The sequence below is a fragment of the Dermacentor variabilis genome, chromosome 4 (assembly GCF_050947875.1).
Source record: "Dermacentor variabilis isolate Ectoservices chromosome 4, ASM5094787v1, whole genome shotgun sequence".
Classification (NCBI taxonomy): Eukaryota; Metazoa; Arthropoda; class Arachnida; order Ixodida; family Ixodidae; genus Dermacentor; species Dermacentor variabilis.
In genome coordinates this window covers 95,705,654-95,721,804 of record NC_134571.1, presented here as the reverse complement: position 1 = coordinate 95,721,804, position 16,151 = coordinate 95,705,654, and the positions used below count along the sequence as shown (strand labels likewise).

Genomic DNA, 16,151 nt, shown 5'->3' with positions numbered 1-16,151 from the left:
ATTATATTGAAATCATGTATAAGCGCACATCATCATATTGATGTTCTACCGTTTACTAACTCATAAACAATCAATTAAATCTGGATGCCTCACGATACATCACGAAATCTCAAACAAGGAGAACACATAATAACCCCCCACACACACTAAATGAGTTTGCATTCCGTACTGACACTTTCAGGTACTCAATCTTTCCGCAGACTATATGGGATTAGAACACTTCGAACGAGAGCTTTGTTAATAGTTCATCACTAACTGCCTTTATCACGCTTGTTGAAAATGATCTACTTGCATATCAGTAATTATTTCGTTTATTGTCATTATCACTTTGTTACTACCTTTGTTTTTGCATTTTGTGGCACATTTACCTGTCCAACCCAAATCTTGCAGCATGAACCTCATTGTATACTTTTTTTACACCTGCTGATGTATAAGTTTATCCATGTAATAATGTGCAATTCTGAACCGTTTATCATTGTCATGTTTGTATGTCAGTGTGCTTTTTTGAATGCCCTTTCTGTTACGATCCCTGACGGGATTGACAGTATTGCTTAAATAAATAAATAGTGTTCTATGAACAAGAAGTTAAATACTTCGTTATATCGCAAATTTTATATTGAAATTCCTCATATTGAGGTTTAACTGTATAACCAAAATAACATATTGGTTATACATTTAAACCTCATGACTGCTTGGCTCATGCAAAATGTGGACCAAGCAGCCTTGCTTGCATCTTGGAATCAAAGCGTACGACCAGGATGTGCCCGCACTTTCATTGGCAAGGCGGTTCCTCCACTTTCCATGTGCCATACAGCCTCAGTGAAGCATTTTGTTGACCCTGCACCGAACCCGCAATTTTTGCCGCCGACTCCTGATGAGACGGCGCTGGTTAGGCCTAGCCAGCGAGTGTGTCGGGAGGGCATGCCTTCACAGGAAGCTCACCCTTGGTATGTGTTTGTATCCGTATATGAATAGACAGAGATCTGGTGCGATATACACACAGGCTGAACTGATGGTGTGCATGCGTGAAGCGGGGTTTGGGTCGGTCATCCGGCAACAACCACAAAAGTGTGTAGGAAAAGTTTATATGTGCTCATACTGGCAGAAACGGTGTAAGTTCATGTGTGGACAACATTCCGAACTGATGTGAGTGCTGGGTTCATTACCTGACATTCTAGATGATTGCCAGGTCTTTTTAGAACGTGCATATTTGGAAGGACCCTTACAATGGAGTCGACTACCTGGGCCATTTCTAAGCCTGTGCATTATCTGGATAGTTGGAGTTTATGCACGTGTTAGAAAAAAATATGTCAATATCTTTGTCTTTGTTTTTCCAAGACTGGGCACCGGCGGTCCGTGACTGATGCAGGCCCAGTGCATGGCCCTGTTCCTGACAAGCTGCCCCTTCCTGAGGGCAATCACTGGGATGTTTTTATCACATATGCTGCTAGCACAGCGGATGTATTCTTCCGCTTGCTAGACTTTACTGTAAGTCTGTTTTGTGTTATGTGTGCACGCTTTTGTATGCTTGCATGTGATTGCGCCATGGTTGTGCACTGGCAAGCAACTGTTCTTGAGGTGTAGTACATAAGCTGTGTTCCCACGAATGCAGCTGTGGCTTATCGCATTGATAGCAAATCTTATTAATGCAATGCACTGGCATTTACCGTTACATTGTCTTATACCACTCTTCTTGGGACAGGCTCCCAGCAAGAATGCATGGGTGCAGAGGAGTTATGGAGTAATAAGTACAACCTCGTTTATACGTCTTTAAAAAATTTGAGAAAAAAATGTACTAAAAAGGAAACCATATGACCCAAAGTCATAAAAAAAATTTGGCAGACTCAATGTGGTGACATCTACGTAATGCAAAGCGTTGCGCAAATCGTTGCAGGATGAATGCATGCCCAAGCAGCCCAAGATGAGTGTTCTCGCTTTTATGGCTTTAGCAAGCTTACATTTGCGCTCCTCAAATTCAGCCTGGGTCAGCAGCTTCATCGGGCTGGCCATTTTGGCAGGCTGTTTTGACATGAACACTTGGCAAGAATCGTTGCAGCATAAGATGCTGACGTGCATTAGCTGCTGAGGCTCGAGTTGCCAGAAACGGTCTTTTTTTTTTTTTTCCTTTTGCATGTTTTAAGGCAGCGGCGGCAACCGAAACAAACGAAACGAAGCCTATTTAAATGAATTTAGTGCACTATAAGGATGATACAATGCACTGCTGTTGCATTCGTGTAAATTTGAATGTTGCTGTACTATGTACACAGTTTGGTTGGGTTACACAATTCAGGCTGAAGTAGCTGATGGAGGGAAGTAGCACAGCAAAGTACAAACACTTGAAGGCAAAACAAAGACTTGTAAGAAGTTTATGACTTAATTTATAATTCAGATTCTTCTATATTTTGGCTCACCCAGTATGATATTTGATGCGTCTTAATATAACTTAGTGAAGGGGCTTTTTGGTAAATGCTTTTTCTTTTGCCTTTTCAGGCAAACAATTTCTGTACTAAGTGGTGCTAAAGTAATACAATTTCCATGACCAAAGAAGCCTAGAGGCTTCAGTCATTAAGCACCTCATATTTAAAGAATAGCCTGCAATAAAAGATTCTGAGACCAAGTGTATCGGCAAAGTAATAAACTAATATTGACGATCATCATAGGTGACTACCTACAAAAGCTTTGAAAACTTGTGTGGAAATTCAGTAGCTTTCGCCATTTTTGTATGTACGGGCGTGGATGTTTCTAAGGTTCATTAGAAGGAACCGTAAAATGTGCTTTATGCAGATAATTTGTGGTCCTGAGAAGTTGCAGTTAACATTAATCGTCTGTAGACTTATTTTTGAGCTCACATTACATCCTTAAATCCTTACATCCTACCCTCAAGTGATAATGTTCACCTCAGTGATCAAAGCATTTACATTAGGCTGCTCTTCAGTAGGTTTTTGGATGCATAAATTTAACCTGATAAGCACAGGATGGCAGGAATTACTTCGAAATTTATTAACACTGCTACATCTGCAAAAGCATGTCTATAATTACTGTTAGGTGCAAGCTAATAACTTTGACAGTGACATGAAGAAGCGTCATGTCTTATAGTGCAGACAGTAATGACCTAGTTAAACATAATTTGGCTTTCTGTTTAATGAATATATGCTTTGCTTGCAACATTTGCAATCTTTTTTGCAGGATATACCCAATATAACATATGTAAGTCATTTGACAACACTGTCATGAATTCACTATTCAGACGAGGTACTGGAAAGTGTTCCTTGCAAAATCCTAAAGTGTGGCTTGTGTGGCAGCTGTACTGTAGTAATTTGAAATGTGAAATATTTGTATGACCACTTCTGTTCCCAGTCTCGCTGTAGCAAAGTTGTTCTTGGCATAGAACAAACATTGTGAGGTTTTTAACACAAAAGTGGTTCTCTGCCAAGGTTCGACAAAAATTTGTCCCACGTATGTACATCACGCAATCATCACACAAATTTTCTGGCATCCTCACAAGATACCATTTTGTGATAGCTTAGAATAGAGCTTTATGGATGTCATTTCTGGATATTGAGGGAACTTGCAACAATGTAAACAGGGAATTGCTATGGGATATTCTCAAGCACAAAGGCCTGGATGACGATTTTGTAGAGCTGCTAAGGGAGGTATATGAGGACAGTCGTGTATAAATTGTATGGGAACGCTGGAAATTGAATAAAGTTGTGGAAGTTCACTGATAACTGAAGCCAGGATTCCCTCTGTCTGCATTGTTGTTCACGCTTTATCTTAAGGGCATAGAAAGATGACTGGAAAACAGGGAATTAGGATTTGATTTACCTTGTAAAGTGTAATGGGCTGAGTGTGCAACTTTCCCCCCAGGCTGATTTATGCGGGCGGCGTAGTGCTACTAGCAGGAAATTTACAGAGACTTGCGAATATGTGTGGCAGTACAGCGTCAAATCTACGCCTTAAATTTTGCACAGAGAAATCTGGAATTATGATGTTGAGTGAGGATGCAGTATCAATTCATCAGCAAGTCATACGCATAGCCAAGTTGCATATATATCTGGGTGTACACATAAACAAAGGAAAGACCTGCTCAAGCACTCACCAAGATAATTTAAAAAGGAAGGGAAGCAGAATGCAGCAATAATGAAACATAAAGCACTTTAGGGTTACAATATATACGAGGTGGCAGGTGGAATTTGTAAAGGAGTAATGGTGCCAGTGCTAACATTCGCAAATGCCATTATATGCTTAAAATTAGATACCTTATCCGTGTTGGAAATTAACCAAAGATCGGTAGGCTGGTTGGCTATCGGTGACTGCAGATGGGTGGAGGATTGGGAAAAAGCAATTGTCAAGGAGAGGGCTGAGGGAAATGGCACTCCCACTCCGCCAAGGTTGCTCACTTTTCATTGCATGCTCCGCCTTCAGCCCAGAGATGCCATATGATAAGCGTGCTTTCCAAATACGTGTGTTTCCAAATACGTGTGTGCTTTGAACGTGTGAATGGGCACGCATGCGCACGATGCCACCAGAGCTTTAATGACATTTTCACAACATAAACACTCAGCGTCACGTTGTATGTGCCTATGACACCTGGTAGCCTCCAAGGCACTGTTTAAGCTGCGCTGCAGCACAGGACTCGTGTGCTTGCTCTCACTGTCACTGTTTCACCCTTCAGGTGAAGCTTCAGGTCAAAATAAGACTGCACATCTATGGACTTGTATTTGTGAATGTGTAACAAAGCTACTAGTGCTTCTTAGAATACACATTTTATTTTGTGTTATGATCAATTCCTCTGAAAGAGGGATTAACGAATTTATTTAAAGAATATGTAACAATGAGAGGGATTTGTTGTGTGTACTTGGAATGTTTAGTTTTGTTGAAATCTGATCAACTGCTATATAGGCATCTTCTAGTTGGATACTGAATGTGTCACAGCACTGTTTTGCCAATGCAGTCTCTCTGTACTGACGATTTAGAGTGCCCTTTGTGGTCCCCTGATGCTTGCCTCTGTAATAAAAATTCTTAAAAGGAAGCGTTCCGGGCACCGACCAAAATTGCTTTAAAAATATATTTACATTCCAGCTTCCCCACAGGAGCCTTTTTCACAATGAACATTCACGTTGCATGTTAGAGTTATAAAATTTTGTAGTTAACAAATGCATCTTGGTTAGTGCAAGCAGCAGTAACATGGTAGCATTTTTCTGCCTCGTCTTTCAAAGGATCAATATGAGCAACTCACTGAAGAGATGGACAAGTTTTACACTGAACACTCGCTGCCTGTCTCAGAAGCTAAAAAAAATTGGCTGTATGCCACAAATGTAGAAGACAACTGGATGCGAGTACAAGTGCTTGAAGTGCAAAATGGAAAGGTAAGCAAGCATATAATCTTTGGAGGGTGCACACACATTTTATTTCTTCATTTATTATTTACAAATACTGCTGTCTCTATTTCAAGACATAGCAGGAGTGGGTACAGATTTTAGTACATACAAAAAAATGACACTAGAAAAGAACAAATCAACAGGTAATATGATTATGTAATTGCTCAACAAAATTCTTCCAATGGTAATGCACAAAGCAAACTATCCAGACTGTTCCAGATTTCACTTGTAAGCGGGAAGAAAGAAAATTTAATACAGTCAATATGTGGCCTATAAGGAACAATATTCAGTAGATGGCTTTGTCTGGTTGAATGTGCGCTCGAAGATATAAAAGAAGGATGCCTGAATGCCGGATGACTTGTGGATAATCTTATGCAGCAAGATAATATGTGCATGTGTGTGTCTATGTTTGTGAGTCTGCAACGATAATATGTGGGCGTGTGATGAAGGTGAAAAGCTGCAATAGTAACAACCATAGATGAGTCTGATTGCTTTTTAAGGCGAAAGCCTTTCTAGGCTCGTGGTGAAGAGTGTCCGCCGAAGCGTCATCACGCCATATGAAAACAGATTAAAGAATGAAAAATGGTTGATAGTGACAGTTAGTGAATGACAATGTTATAATAGAAATCAGTAGGTTAATAATTACTACTAATGACTACTAATGACTCCGAAATGACCAGTATGTCTAACGACAGCTTGTAATGACCACAATTGATTACAAATGACTAACAATGCTTACTAGTGAAGAATAATGACTAATAATACAGTGTACTAGAAGGCTTCCTAGTGGGCTCACTGGCCTATCCTTCCAATGCTCTCCACTGACGCGGCTGTTGTCACCTGCCCCTGCCAATGCGTCTGCTAGAGGCGCTGCAGCAGCTTCCTCCTGAACTCGCCAGTCCACAAGCTAGTTTCTGTCTCGTGTGCGCGGGATAATTTGTGCTATGCTGCAGTGGCAGTCGGATGTCTGCGACTTCGTTGCTTGCTGTCGGCTTCGCTTCCGTGTAGTGCCCGTCTCTGCGTGTCGCCCATGTTACAGACGTGTGTCCCAGGTAGGCGAAAATGCCAAATCGTCGCCGCAACTATTGTTTCGTGCGCGGGGTGCCATATGGGGCACAGCCGCGTAAAAGGCACACCAAAGCCGTCCTTGGTTAATGTTCCGTGAGACGAAGAACAAAGAAAGCAGTGGGAACTGAGTTTGCGCCGTGCAGATAAAGTATTAGATGAGACGTGTGGTCTGCGAGCTACATTTCGAACCGCGATACATAATCAGAGAACATGTACATAATCAGACATTATGTGCATGTAATTGATGGCAAGGAAACACCTATTCCTCGCTATCGGAAGACGCCTCCCCACGATTCTCCCGAACCTGCCTGACGTCTTCCCATGACCACAACCAGCACACAGAGAAGAACGATTCGCGGTTAACATATTATGTCGCTGGTTATGTCACACAAGAATGTGTGTTAAAGACTTAGTGTGGAGTTTGCAAGCAAACTTTGACAATACCAGCCAGTGAGGAGTGCTCATAAGTCTCAGACATCACGTGGCTCAGGGATAAGGGAGGGCTATTGTATCCACATGGGGCACTGTTTTACTTTGTTGAGAAACTTGAGAAATTGTTCACAGAATGCTTTAACAAAAGCAGGCTGCACTCTGAAAGCATCCTGGATGTACTGAGTTTGGCAAAGGCCAAGTGCGCAAACATGATTAGTTACAGTGAACCCGCGGCTCAACTAACTTCAACGAAGGTAGTCATTTTCTACCTGACTACTCAGCTGCACGTCTTTGTGAAAGGAGAATGCAGAGAAGTGAGACAACAAGGAGACAATGAAACTCCAAAAGATGAGTAGGTGTGCCTAAGCTCAATATGCAACAGGGGGGGGGGGAGGAAATGGTCGTTTGGGATGCTGCTTGGCTTCTGCAAGCTGTTCTGCTAGTTTTTTGCTAGATGCGCGTGACCAATGTGTTGTATTTGTTACTGTAAATGAAGTGTTTATGCGTGCTCTGAAAAATGCTTCTTTGTTTTGGCGAATTTACTCAGGCTTTGTATTGTAAGGAAATGGTCTTGTAAAGGCAAGCATGCACGAGTGCCGTAGACAAGCCATTTGAGATTGCATATCCATAATTGCTGAACAAATTGGTCTCTGAGCCTATGATAGCGCATGGCAAGTTTACTTTCCTGCAGCCACGTAATGTACCACGGCAGTTTAACCATCAAACTAGATGTGGTTAGAGCAAATGGTATGAAGAAGGTAACGGGCCAACCCTTTGCGCATGATTAGGCTGTGGCAGTGACATAGGCATTAAACTTCCCGTGGAAGCATAATGATTGTGAGAACAAACTGAGCAGACTTCAACATCATCGTGGGAACGACGTGCGATCTTCCCCGAGCCGTGTACAGTGGTCCGGAGAATCTCGCTTTTTTATTCCTGCCAAAGTGTCGGGGTACCCTACAAATAATTGCCCGGTCGGCAGCGCAGAAACCGGCAGTCTACTTCGAAGTGAAATAACACCTCCTGCTAGACAGCCGCCACGTCCCGGAGCTACTGGAGCGAAGCTTCAGGAGGAACTTCTTGCTGCACCCCCTCTCGGCAGCAACATGCAACACATCAGGCCATGCCCTCCTCACTACAAGCCCACTACAATACCTTCTAGTACACTACACTAATAATGACTGAAACAACTTGTAATGACTAGTAATGGCTAGTAATGACTATGAATTGACGAATATGTCTAATGACAACTTGTAATGACTACGATTGATTAGAAATGACTAAAAATGCTTAGTAATAACCAGTAAGGACTAATAATGACTGAAATGACTTGCAATGAATTTCAAATGACCAATACATTTAACAACAACTGGTAATGACTACAATTGGTTAGAAAGGACTAAAAATGCTTATTAATGACCAGTAATGACTAATAATGACTGAAATGACTTGTAAGGAACATGCAAGGAGTATTGAAATCACCTGTAATCACCATTTTATAATTATGAAGTGCATGTGTATGTGTTGTGAACAGTCCGAGATATTTTCTTTTGGGAGTGTCTTTAAACAATGTCAGTATGGCGTACCCGCAGCCACCAACCGCAGGATTGTTTAAATCACCGTTGCCGTCGTGGAGCTAGACAAAGCCAGATTAAGTGACTAAGCTGTGCCAAAATTTTGTTTTATTAGTTGGTTCAGACCACAGTCATCATGGCTTTATGTTCTAGCTCTATGCTTTAGAAATGCCTGGTCCAGGCATTTGGCTTTAACATGATGGGTGTCTTAGTTTGGTTGAAGTTGGACACTGCTAACCATTATGCCATAAGCTGATTGACATCATTACAATGGGAAAGTCAACTTAGAAAAGCAACCTTAAGCTGCTTAGCTGAAATTTCTTGCAGCTGAGAAAGTTTTCAGTATTTTTCAGTATATGTGTGCATATAAGGTTTGTTCCCCCCTTGAATTTCGGCCATTGGCATCCTTGAAATCCTTTGTCCTTGACTTTTGTGACAAATGTGCTTTACAAACCCTGAATCCCACTAAAAATACCATGCAGATCAACCTTCAGAACTGATAATAGCTTGCAGCCTGCGCTTCCCACCTTTGCTTGCGCGTTCAGACATAATCCAAGAGCAACATACGAGATTTGCGCAACACACGACGCATGGGTGAGAAAAACGCAAACAGGCAATATCTTGACAGGCAGGATGGGCGGGCTCTGAAAAACCACCTTTGCGCGAATTTATATTCGCTCATTCGGGAACTAGACCCTTGGTTAGAAAATTTATGGAATATATACATTTGCTGTATGTCTCAGTATGATCTACAAACATCATCTGTTGCTCGCAATTTTTTATGTGACTGAAATTTCAATCATGAGATGGCAATAGGAGCTCAGGCATACTTCATTCCTTGATTGTTTAACGCTGGTTGAAGCAGTACTCCCAATACATGAGCATTTGAGCCACTTTATTAATCTTAATAGTGACCTTTGCAGAGCTCCCAGAGCGCCATTTGCAGAGCTCTCTCGTTTGAGAACAGCCAGTCTGTATCATCGGATGATGCGAGTAAGGCCAAGGACTTGTTCCCAAGGCTGCTGAGAACATATGGTTTAAATCGATCTCCAGTAACTAAGCATATCTTCTTCAACAGGTAGCACTTCGTACAGATAAATTTCGACATCCGTCTTTGCGATTCCCGATGATGACAATGGCACTGTTGCCCAGCTGCTTGTCAAGGAATCAAATACTGAGCTGCTGCTCTGCCTTCCTTCAGAACGTTCATGTTTGTCGCTTCCTGCATGAAGAAGGAAAATTAACATTATGTATATGAAAGTACACACTTTCAACCTATACCAATGCCATCCTATAAATTTGTAAAGGAAGATCTGTAAATTATAGCAAGGAACAAGCTGTCTAATTGAAAGTGCAGCAGAAGAGTGACGCAACAAGGTTTTTCTATTTGTTTGTTTTTATCACATGTTGAAAGTAGCTTGCTTTAAGTCTGTTTAGTTTCTGGCAGCCAGAAACCTTTTAGATAAATTTGAAAGCACTGTACTCTTGCAGTTAACTCCGAAGCAAATAGTGTAACTTACAAACTTGGGGAGTTCAATACTCGCACATACTGAGTTCAATTTAATCATCAATTTGCAGAACGAGTTTAATGATGCATGAAAGTGAATGATTCTTTTACCTGGAAAATTTGCACCAGTTGGTCACATGATTTTCTGTGCATGGAAATTGTTTCTTGTGTGCACCATGGTGATAATAAAGACTCCACTCACGTATTAGGCAGTCTACAGACAAATGTGATCCTCGCTGCTTCCCATGCTAAGAGGCTTTACACTAGTGTTTACTAGCAACAGAAAGCCTACGAAGAAGAACTTATCGTTGAATGTACATTTTTTCTCCTTCGGATGGAGAACGGCAGCAAGTATGAATGCTGGTTCGTGAACAATGGCAGAAAAACATCGAGCTGTACTAGGAGCTCTCTGGGAAGCACTGGAATACACTTTACTCATTTGCATGAATACAGCGGCAGGTTGAAAATCACAATCCATATAGAAAAGACAGGAAAACAATGGCCAGCAGTTTTTTCGTCGCTGTAAAAAAGTCGTTGCTGTTCCCACTTTCGATGCTGCTACAGCTCCCAGTTACTAATTTCAGCTACAGCTATCTTCAACAGGCGTCTGTGAGTGAGGTCAGTTACAAGTAAGCTCAAGAGGCTCCATGCCACTGCACTTCAAAACTTCAGACCTCAAACCTGCCACATATGTGACTTTGACTCTTCTGTACTTCAGCAATATGAATTGCGGCTTCCTCATTTAGCCTCACATCGTCAATGTCAACCAGTGGCAACTCTTGAGGCACCACAGTAAGCTTTAATTACAGTGGTAGCTGTTAAAACAACTTAAAGGTAATTTCGACATCTGTTACAGGTGTCATGTTCGTATTTATTATGATTTTTCCTTCGCAAAAGTCTCCAGAAATTCCATTTGTCTCCATTAAACAATTGATTACAAGTGCTCGACATGCAAGCCATTGTGCTGTCCTCGTCACTATTCTTGTCATCGTCATGTCATGTCAGCTATCACTGTTGTGGGTGGCACTTGAGGCTTTCATTTGAGTGACTAGCCTCCGTGATATGTGTGTGTCACATACTGTAGTGCGGAACACAGCTAAGACGCATTCACTGTCACATGAAAAAGTAACTGACCCTCCCAGTATTTTTCAAACCATGATTTAGCGTCACTTGATGGAACAGTTGTCATTAGTAAAACTTGAAGCAGCGCGAAGAAGACGAAAACAACAATCAAACAAATGCAACAGGACGAGCGCTGTACTGCCAATTGGAAAATTTATTGAAAGATCACACAGCTTTTATAATATGTCAAAAAACATAAATAACCAAAAGGTTAAAACGCATGCATACTGCCTGCAAGTATAGGTGCTTATCTAAAAAATTTCTCATGTTTTGTTAGGCTGAGTGACGCTGTGCTAACGCATTTATCTCCTGCTTTGGTAATATAGTAAGCTTCTATAATTTCTCTTTCTTTTTTACTCTTTACGTGCTTCGGAAACCTAGTGTCATGGACACTAGGTTTAGCGTCCATTTAGACATAGTATCATGGTGCTTGTCCTGTTGTGAGTGTTTTCGATTGTTGTCTTCGTCTTCTTTGCGCTGCTTCAAGTTTTACTCAAGATGAACCAACTCGCCCAAATCAAGTTGTTGCTACTACAGATTATCATTAATTCTTAAGTAGTTGTATATGTGAAGAACATCCTCATGCAAAAACATCTTTGCTAGCTGGTGTGAAAATTCAGATCAGTATCAGAAGTCTGTTCATTACTTTTGCTCATGAGAGCATGTTTGTATTGTTATGTTGCACATTGTACCTTGTATGTAGAAGACCAAGTTAGCCAACATAATCGTTAGATCCCATTTGTCGTGGGCACTTATACGCTCAAACGTGGTGATCCAGTCCTCCACGTCGAGGTGGTCAGTGCCGCACAACATTCCTGGATCCCGTGGCTGAGCCAGCACAACTGTCGGAGTTGTAGCTGTTGATGTGGGTCCTGTCGGGTCCTGCTTCATCCGTCATGTTGTCCCGGCTGAAGCCTTACATTGCCGCGAGTTCAACTCCCTTATAGTTAGCGCCAAGAAGGCGCCTTTAGAGGCAGGGGTTACGTTACTGCGCAACCAAGAGTGACACCAGTCGGAAGAAGACAATTTAACGTGTTTAGGTGGAATCATTCTCAACAGCTATTTTGTTTATGCATCATTGTTTCTCTTGTAAATATTGTTGACACATCGTTATATGTGACTTCTGCAAGTAACAGTATATTGCTAGCTTTTCCTGTACATGACTAGCGTGCATATCAAAATGTGTTTGCTTGCTGTGCTGTGACTTCAATATGACAGCCCTGTGCTGAATAACTCAGTTGCCGTTGTTGTATGTGACTTAGTAACTGGAAAGGCACAGTGTTGGGTTTGTTAATGCGTTGCTTTGGTCTTCTTTTCAGGCTGAGTGCTTTTTTCTAGACCATGGTGATGTTGACTCTGTGTCAGTTCACAAGCTTCAGGAGCTGGATCCAAAATTTTTAAATCTGCCATTCCAGGTTTGTCTGCCATAAAACAAAACTTTTGTTTTGGGAGTGGGTGATATGTTGATGGTTTGTAGGTGGGTAGAGTATGTGTTCAAGAACTAACAAGTGTTAGTTGTTCATATTCTAGATGAAATAGGAAAGTTGTGGACTTTAATGGAACGAGTAACATGCAGAACAGACACCTCTTTTTGCACAAACAAAAATTTAGGAAAATTCTAAGCAAGTGTTTGAGAAATTTGTAAGCATGTAGTGCGTGCATAGTGGGTGATGATTGAGCATACGAAGCATTGTAGTTTTGGGAATATTTGTTTTGTGCCAGCAACTGGTGCCATGTCTTGTTTGGAAAAAACAATGTTGTTTTATGCAGTCATTTGCGCTAGTTATATCTGTGGATTTCTTTCCTTATGGTTGTTATTAGGGGTTGTGAATTTAGGAAGAGTCGGTTATACTTTTGAAACTGGGGTAACTGTGCTTGTAAGAACAGAACACTTACCAAAGAGAGGAGAAACATAGTTGGGAGCAGCAGACAATTAGATTGAGTTATCAGATTGTGAAATGTATGGTCATACGGCAAGTGTGCTTTGTCCCCAACAGGGCTATAATACTGATTCTAAAGAAAAAAGAAATCTGGTTCTTTTTTTATTGTAGTTGTTGGAGTAGTAGACCCTTATTTGACACTGTGCATGTCCCTGTGTTTATCATCATCAAATCTTATAGAAGTGTAAATCATGAGCTTTATAAATTGCAAGTATGTCCTCTTGCATCACCTTGTGGGACTTTGCCTCTGTGCTTAAGAGGAAACATTACCTCGGGGGCTCCTGTCTAGATACACGGGAAAGGAGAAATTGTTTTTCTCTGCAACTACTGCACCAATTTGATGAGGTTTGTTGCATTTAAATGAAACAGTTAGAATCTAGTGATTGTATAGAAGTGTAAATGTTATTTAGCGGTTGATATTTTTAATAAAGATTGTCAAAAATCACAAATTTTCGGAAAACGAAATTATCGAGTTTGCAACTCTGGTTAACTTGACAATGAAAAAAATATCGCAATTCTGTAAACTGCATCTAATAGCACATCTAAAGCAGACAAATTTGATGTATTATACATAGTTCCCAAGTACACCACTAATATGTGAATAGCACTTTTGCAAAACATTCATAGACGTAACGAGTTCACATGAGACATAAATGAATATACAAAATTTGTCTGCTTCGAATGTTCTAATGGATGCAATTTACAGAACAGCGATACCTGTTTTTGATGCAAAGGGACAAATTTGTAAACATCGGGCTTACATTCTTTTTTTAACACACAAATATATCAAAATTTTTGTTTAAAAATTGAGGCCATAAATCAAAATTTTGCTTCCAACAGTCACTAGAATTTAACTTTTCCTCTCAAATGCCACAAATTTCATTAAAATCGGCCCAGGGGTTATATCAGAGAAGCAGTTCTGCATTTTACATGTATTTGAGTAGATGGTGTCAGAGTTCGGGCCGACCTAAGGCTTCCTCTTAATAAAGTGGCACTTTGACTGGGATTTGCAGGTACATCAAAGTGAGCTGCCAGACCTGTTTTATCTCCTTCTTCCTAAGACTATTTGATGCTATTATGACACCTTGAAGTTTGAATAAACAGATTTAGCTCAAGGTTTACAGTCCATTCCACTCGCAGCTTCCGTGTTAGCTTAGCAGCTATGGCATTGGGCTGCTACTAAGCACGAGCTCACGGGATCAAACCCCAGCTGTGGTGGTCATACTTCGATGGTTGCAAAATGCAAAAACGCCTGTGTCCAGTGCAATAGGGGCGCATTAAAGATCCCCCGGTGGCCAAAATTAATCCGAAGTCCCCTACTAAGGCTTTCTTCATGATCAAATCGTCATTTCGGCTCGTAAAACCCCGAAATTCAATTCAATTGCTTTACACTCAGACTGGTGGGTCCCAGCAATTTGCACACACATCTGCTTTGGGAATGCTAGTGTGTGCGTGCACAGTACTGATGTCTGCAGTGGAACATAGAATGCTTCCCTCGCTCTGCTAGAAAAAGGCCAATTAGGCAGAGTGTGAACGTGTGTTGAGTGGTCTTCTTTGTCATTTTGCAGCCAAACTGACAGTAGGTTGCTCACGTCTCAGAAAGATGCGCTTATTAAAAAAATGCAAAATCGATGCACTTCTGTGCAGTGCTTTGGAGAGTGAAATCCGAGTCGAGCGTAAGCGTCGCTCTGTCAAAATTGTCTAATCACAAAATATGTTTTCCTCTCATGTTTAACTCCTGAAGTTTTTGATTAACGGCCCACATAAATAAAGTTATTCGGCATTTTTAGTGCTCAAATGTCATGCACTGGTACAAACAAATGAATTTTTTTAAAACTTCAGAAACTCAGATAGATTGAAGCTAATATTCAGTATCTGAGATGGAGGTAGCAAAACACGAGACGAGAAGGAATATATCTTGTTTCTGATTGGAGGTGCCAAAAAAAAATATAGGTGGCCATGCTTAAACAGCCAATTATACAGCTGTTTTGACTGGTTTTTGAGTGGAGATGCCACAAGCCTTTTACCAGTAGTGCTGGGATTAGCACAGGAAGTGTTCTTGATGAAAAACAACTACAAAGAGCTCCATATTCACAAATATATGAATGGCTGGCTATTCATGTATTAGTGAGCAATTGTGGCTCTTTTTCAGATTGTTCACTGCCAGCTGGATGATTTGGGTGATTTTGCTGATGATGAGCAGGCGAACAAACTGTTGAATGAACTCTTTGTTGGCAAGTGCCTCATTGCTGAAGTTTCTGCCAGGTGAGCATCCGCTTTTCGCATATTCTTAACTCGCGACTTTGTGCAATAAATGGCATGGCATAACTGAATGCAGTATATTGTTTGCAAGTGGTGTGATCTTCAGACAACTCTAGTGTTGGTACTATCGTTTGAGTTGTGAACATTTTAAATACATGGATGTTAAATTGAGTACAGTCGGACCCACTTATAACGATACTGGTTTTAACAATATATCGGTTGTAACAATGAAGCTCCTGCACCGTCAAGTTTTGTGTGTTTTCCATGGTGAAATAACCCGCTTAATACAATGCCCTGATGCAGCATTATTAGTTATAACGATGAAGTCTGGCCGCTGCGTGTCTGAGCCGAAAGTAGTAAAATGTGAAATCCTTGAAAATAAAAAAAATAAAACGATAAATTCGGGCCACTGCACAATAGGCTGCTGCTCCAACAGCCGCTGCTCGCTCATTTTCAAGCCATCTCCGCACGCCTCTCTCCCATCGCCCTTCCACCTCTCTGAACACGAATGGGCTGCGCCCATAACTCTGTGCCGCCCCACCCTCCGAAACATGAATGGACGGCGCCAATTGAATTGCTCCCAGATTGCTCGCAGGTTGCTCGCTGGCTTCTTCATTCAGCGCAGTTCTGCAAATAGCTTAATCGTTCACGTTTGTCTTTGTCGGTTGCGTTGAAATCTTTCCTGGCTACGTGGTTTCTCAGCCTCGTTTGACTTTCTGCCGAAACGGAAGATGGCTTATCCGCCCGCTGATCATCGCCAATGCACAACATTGTCGGTGAAAAGAAAGCGCATGGCTACAGATTTGGAAACTAAGTGCCTCTAGCTGATGAGGTGATCATCGCGAACGTGCTTGCCTCAGATAGC

General features: G+C 41.3%; 1 protein-coding gene across 3 annotated transcripts in view; it reads left to right on the top strand.

Annotated features, from left to right (window-relative positions):
- The window catches only part of LOC142579535 (tudor domain-containing protein 7B-like), a 116,451-nt gene that overhangs the window by 29,037 nt on the left and 71,263 nt on the right, over positions 1–16,151 (top strand). For all 3 annotated transcript variants that reach the window (XM_075689856.1, XM_075689857.1, XM_075689858.1), the window contains exons 11-14: positions 1,339–1,488; positions 5,220–5,369; positions 12,404–12,499; positions 15,177–15,289. In XM_075689856.1, coding sequence (XP_075545971.1) covers positions 1,339–1,488; positions 5,220–5,369; positions 12,404–12,499; positions 15,177–15,289 — 509 coding nt within the window. The remainder of the gene's footprint in view (positions 1–1,338; positions 1,489–5,219; positions 5,370–12,403; positions 12,500–15,176; positions 15,290–16,151) is intronic.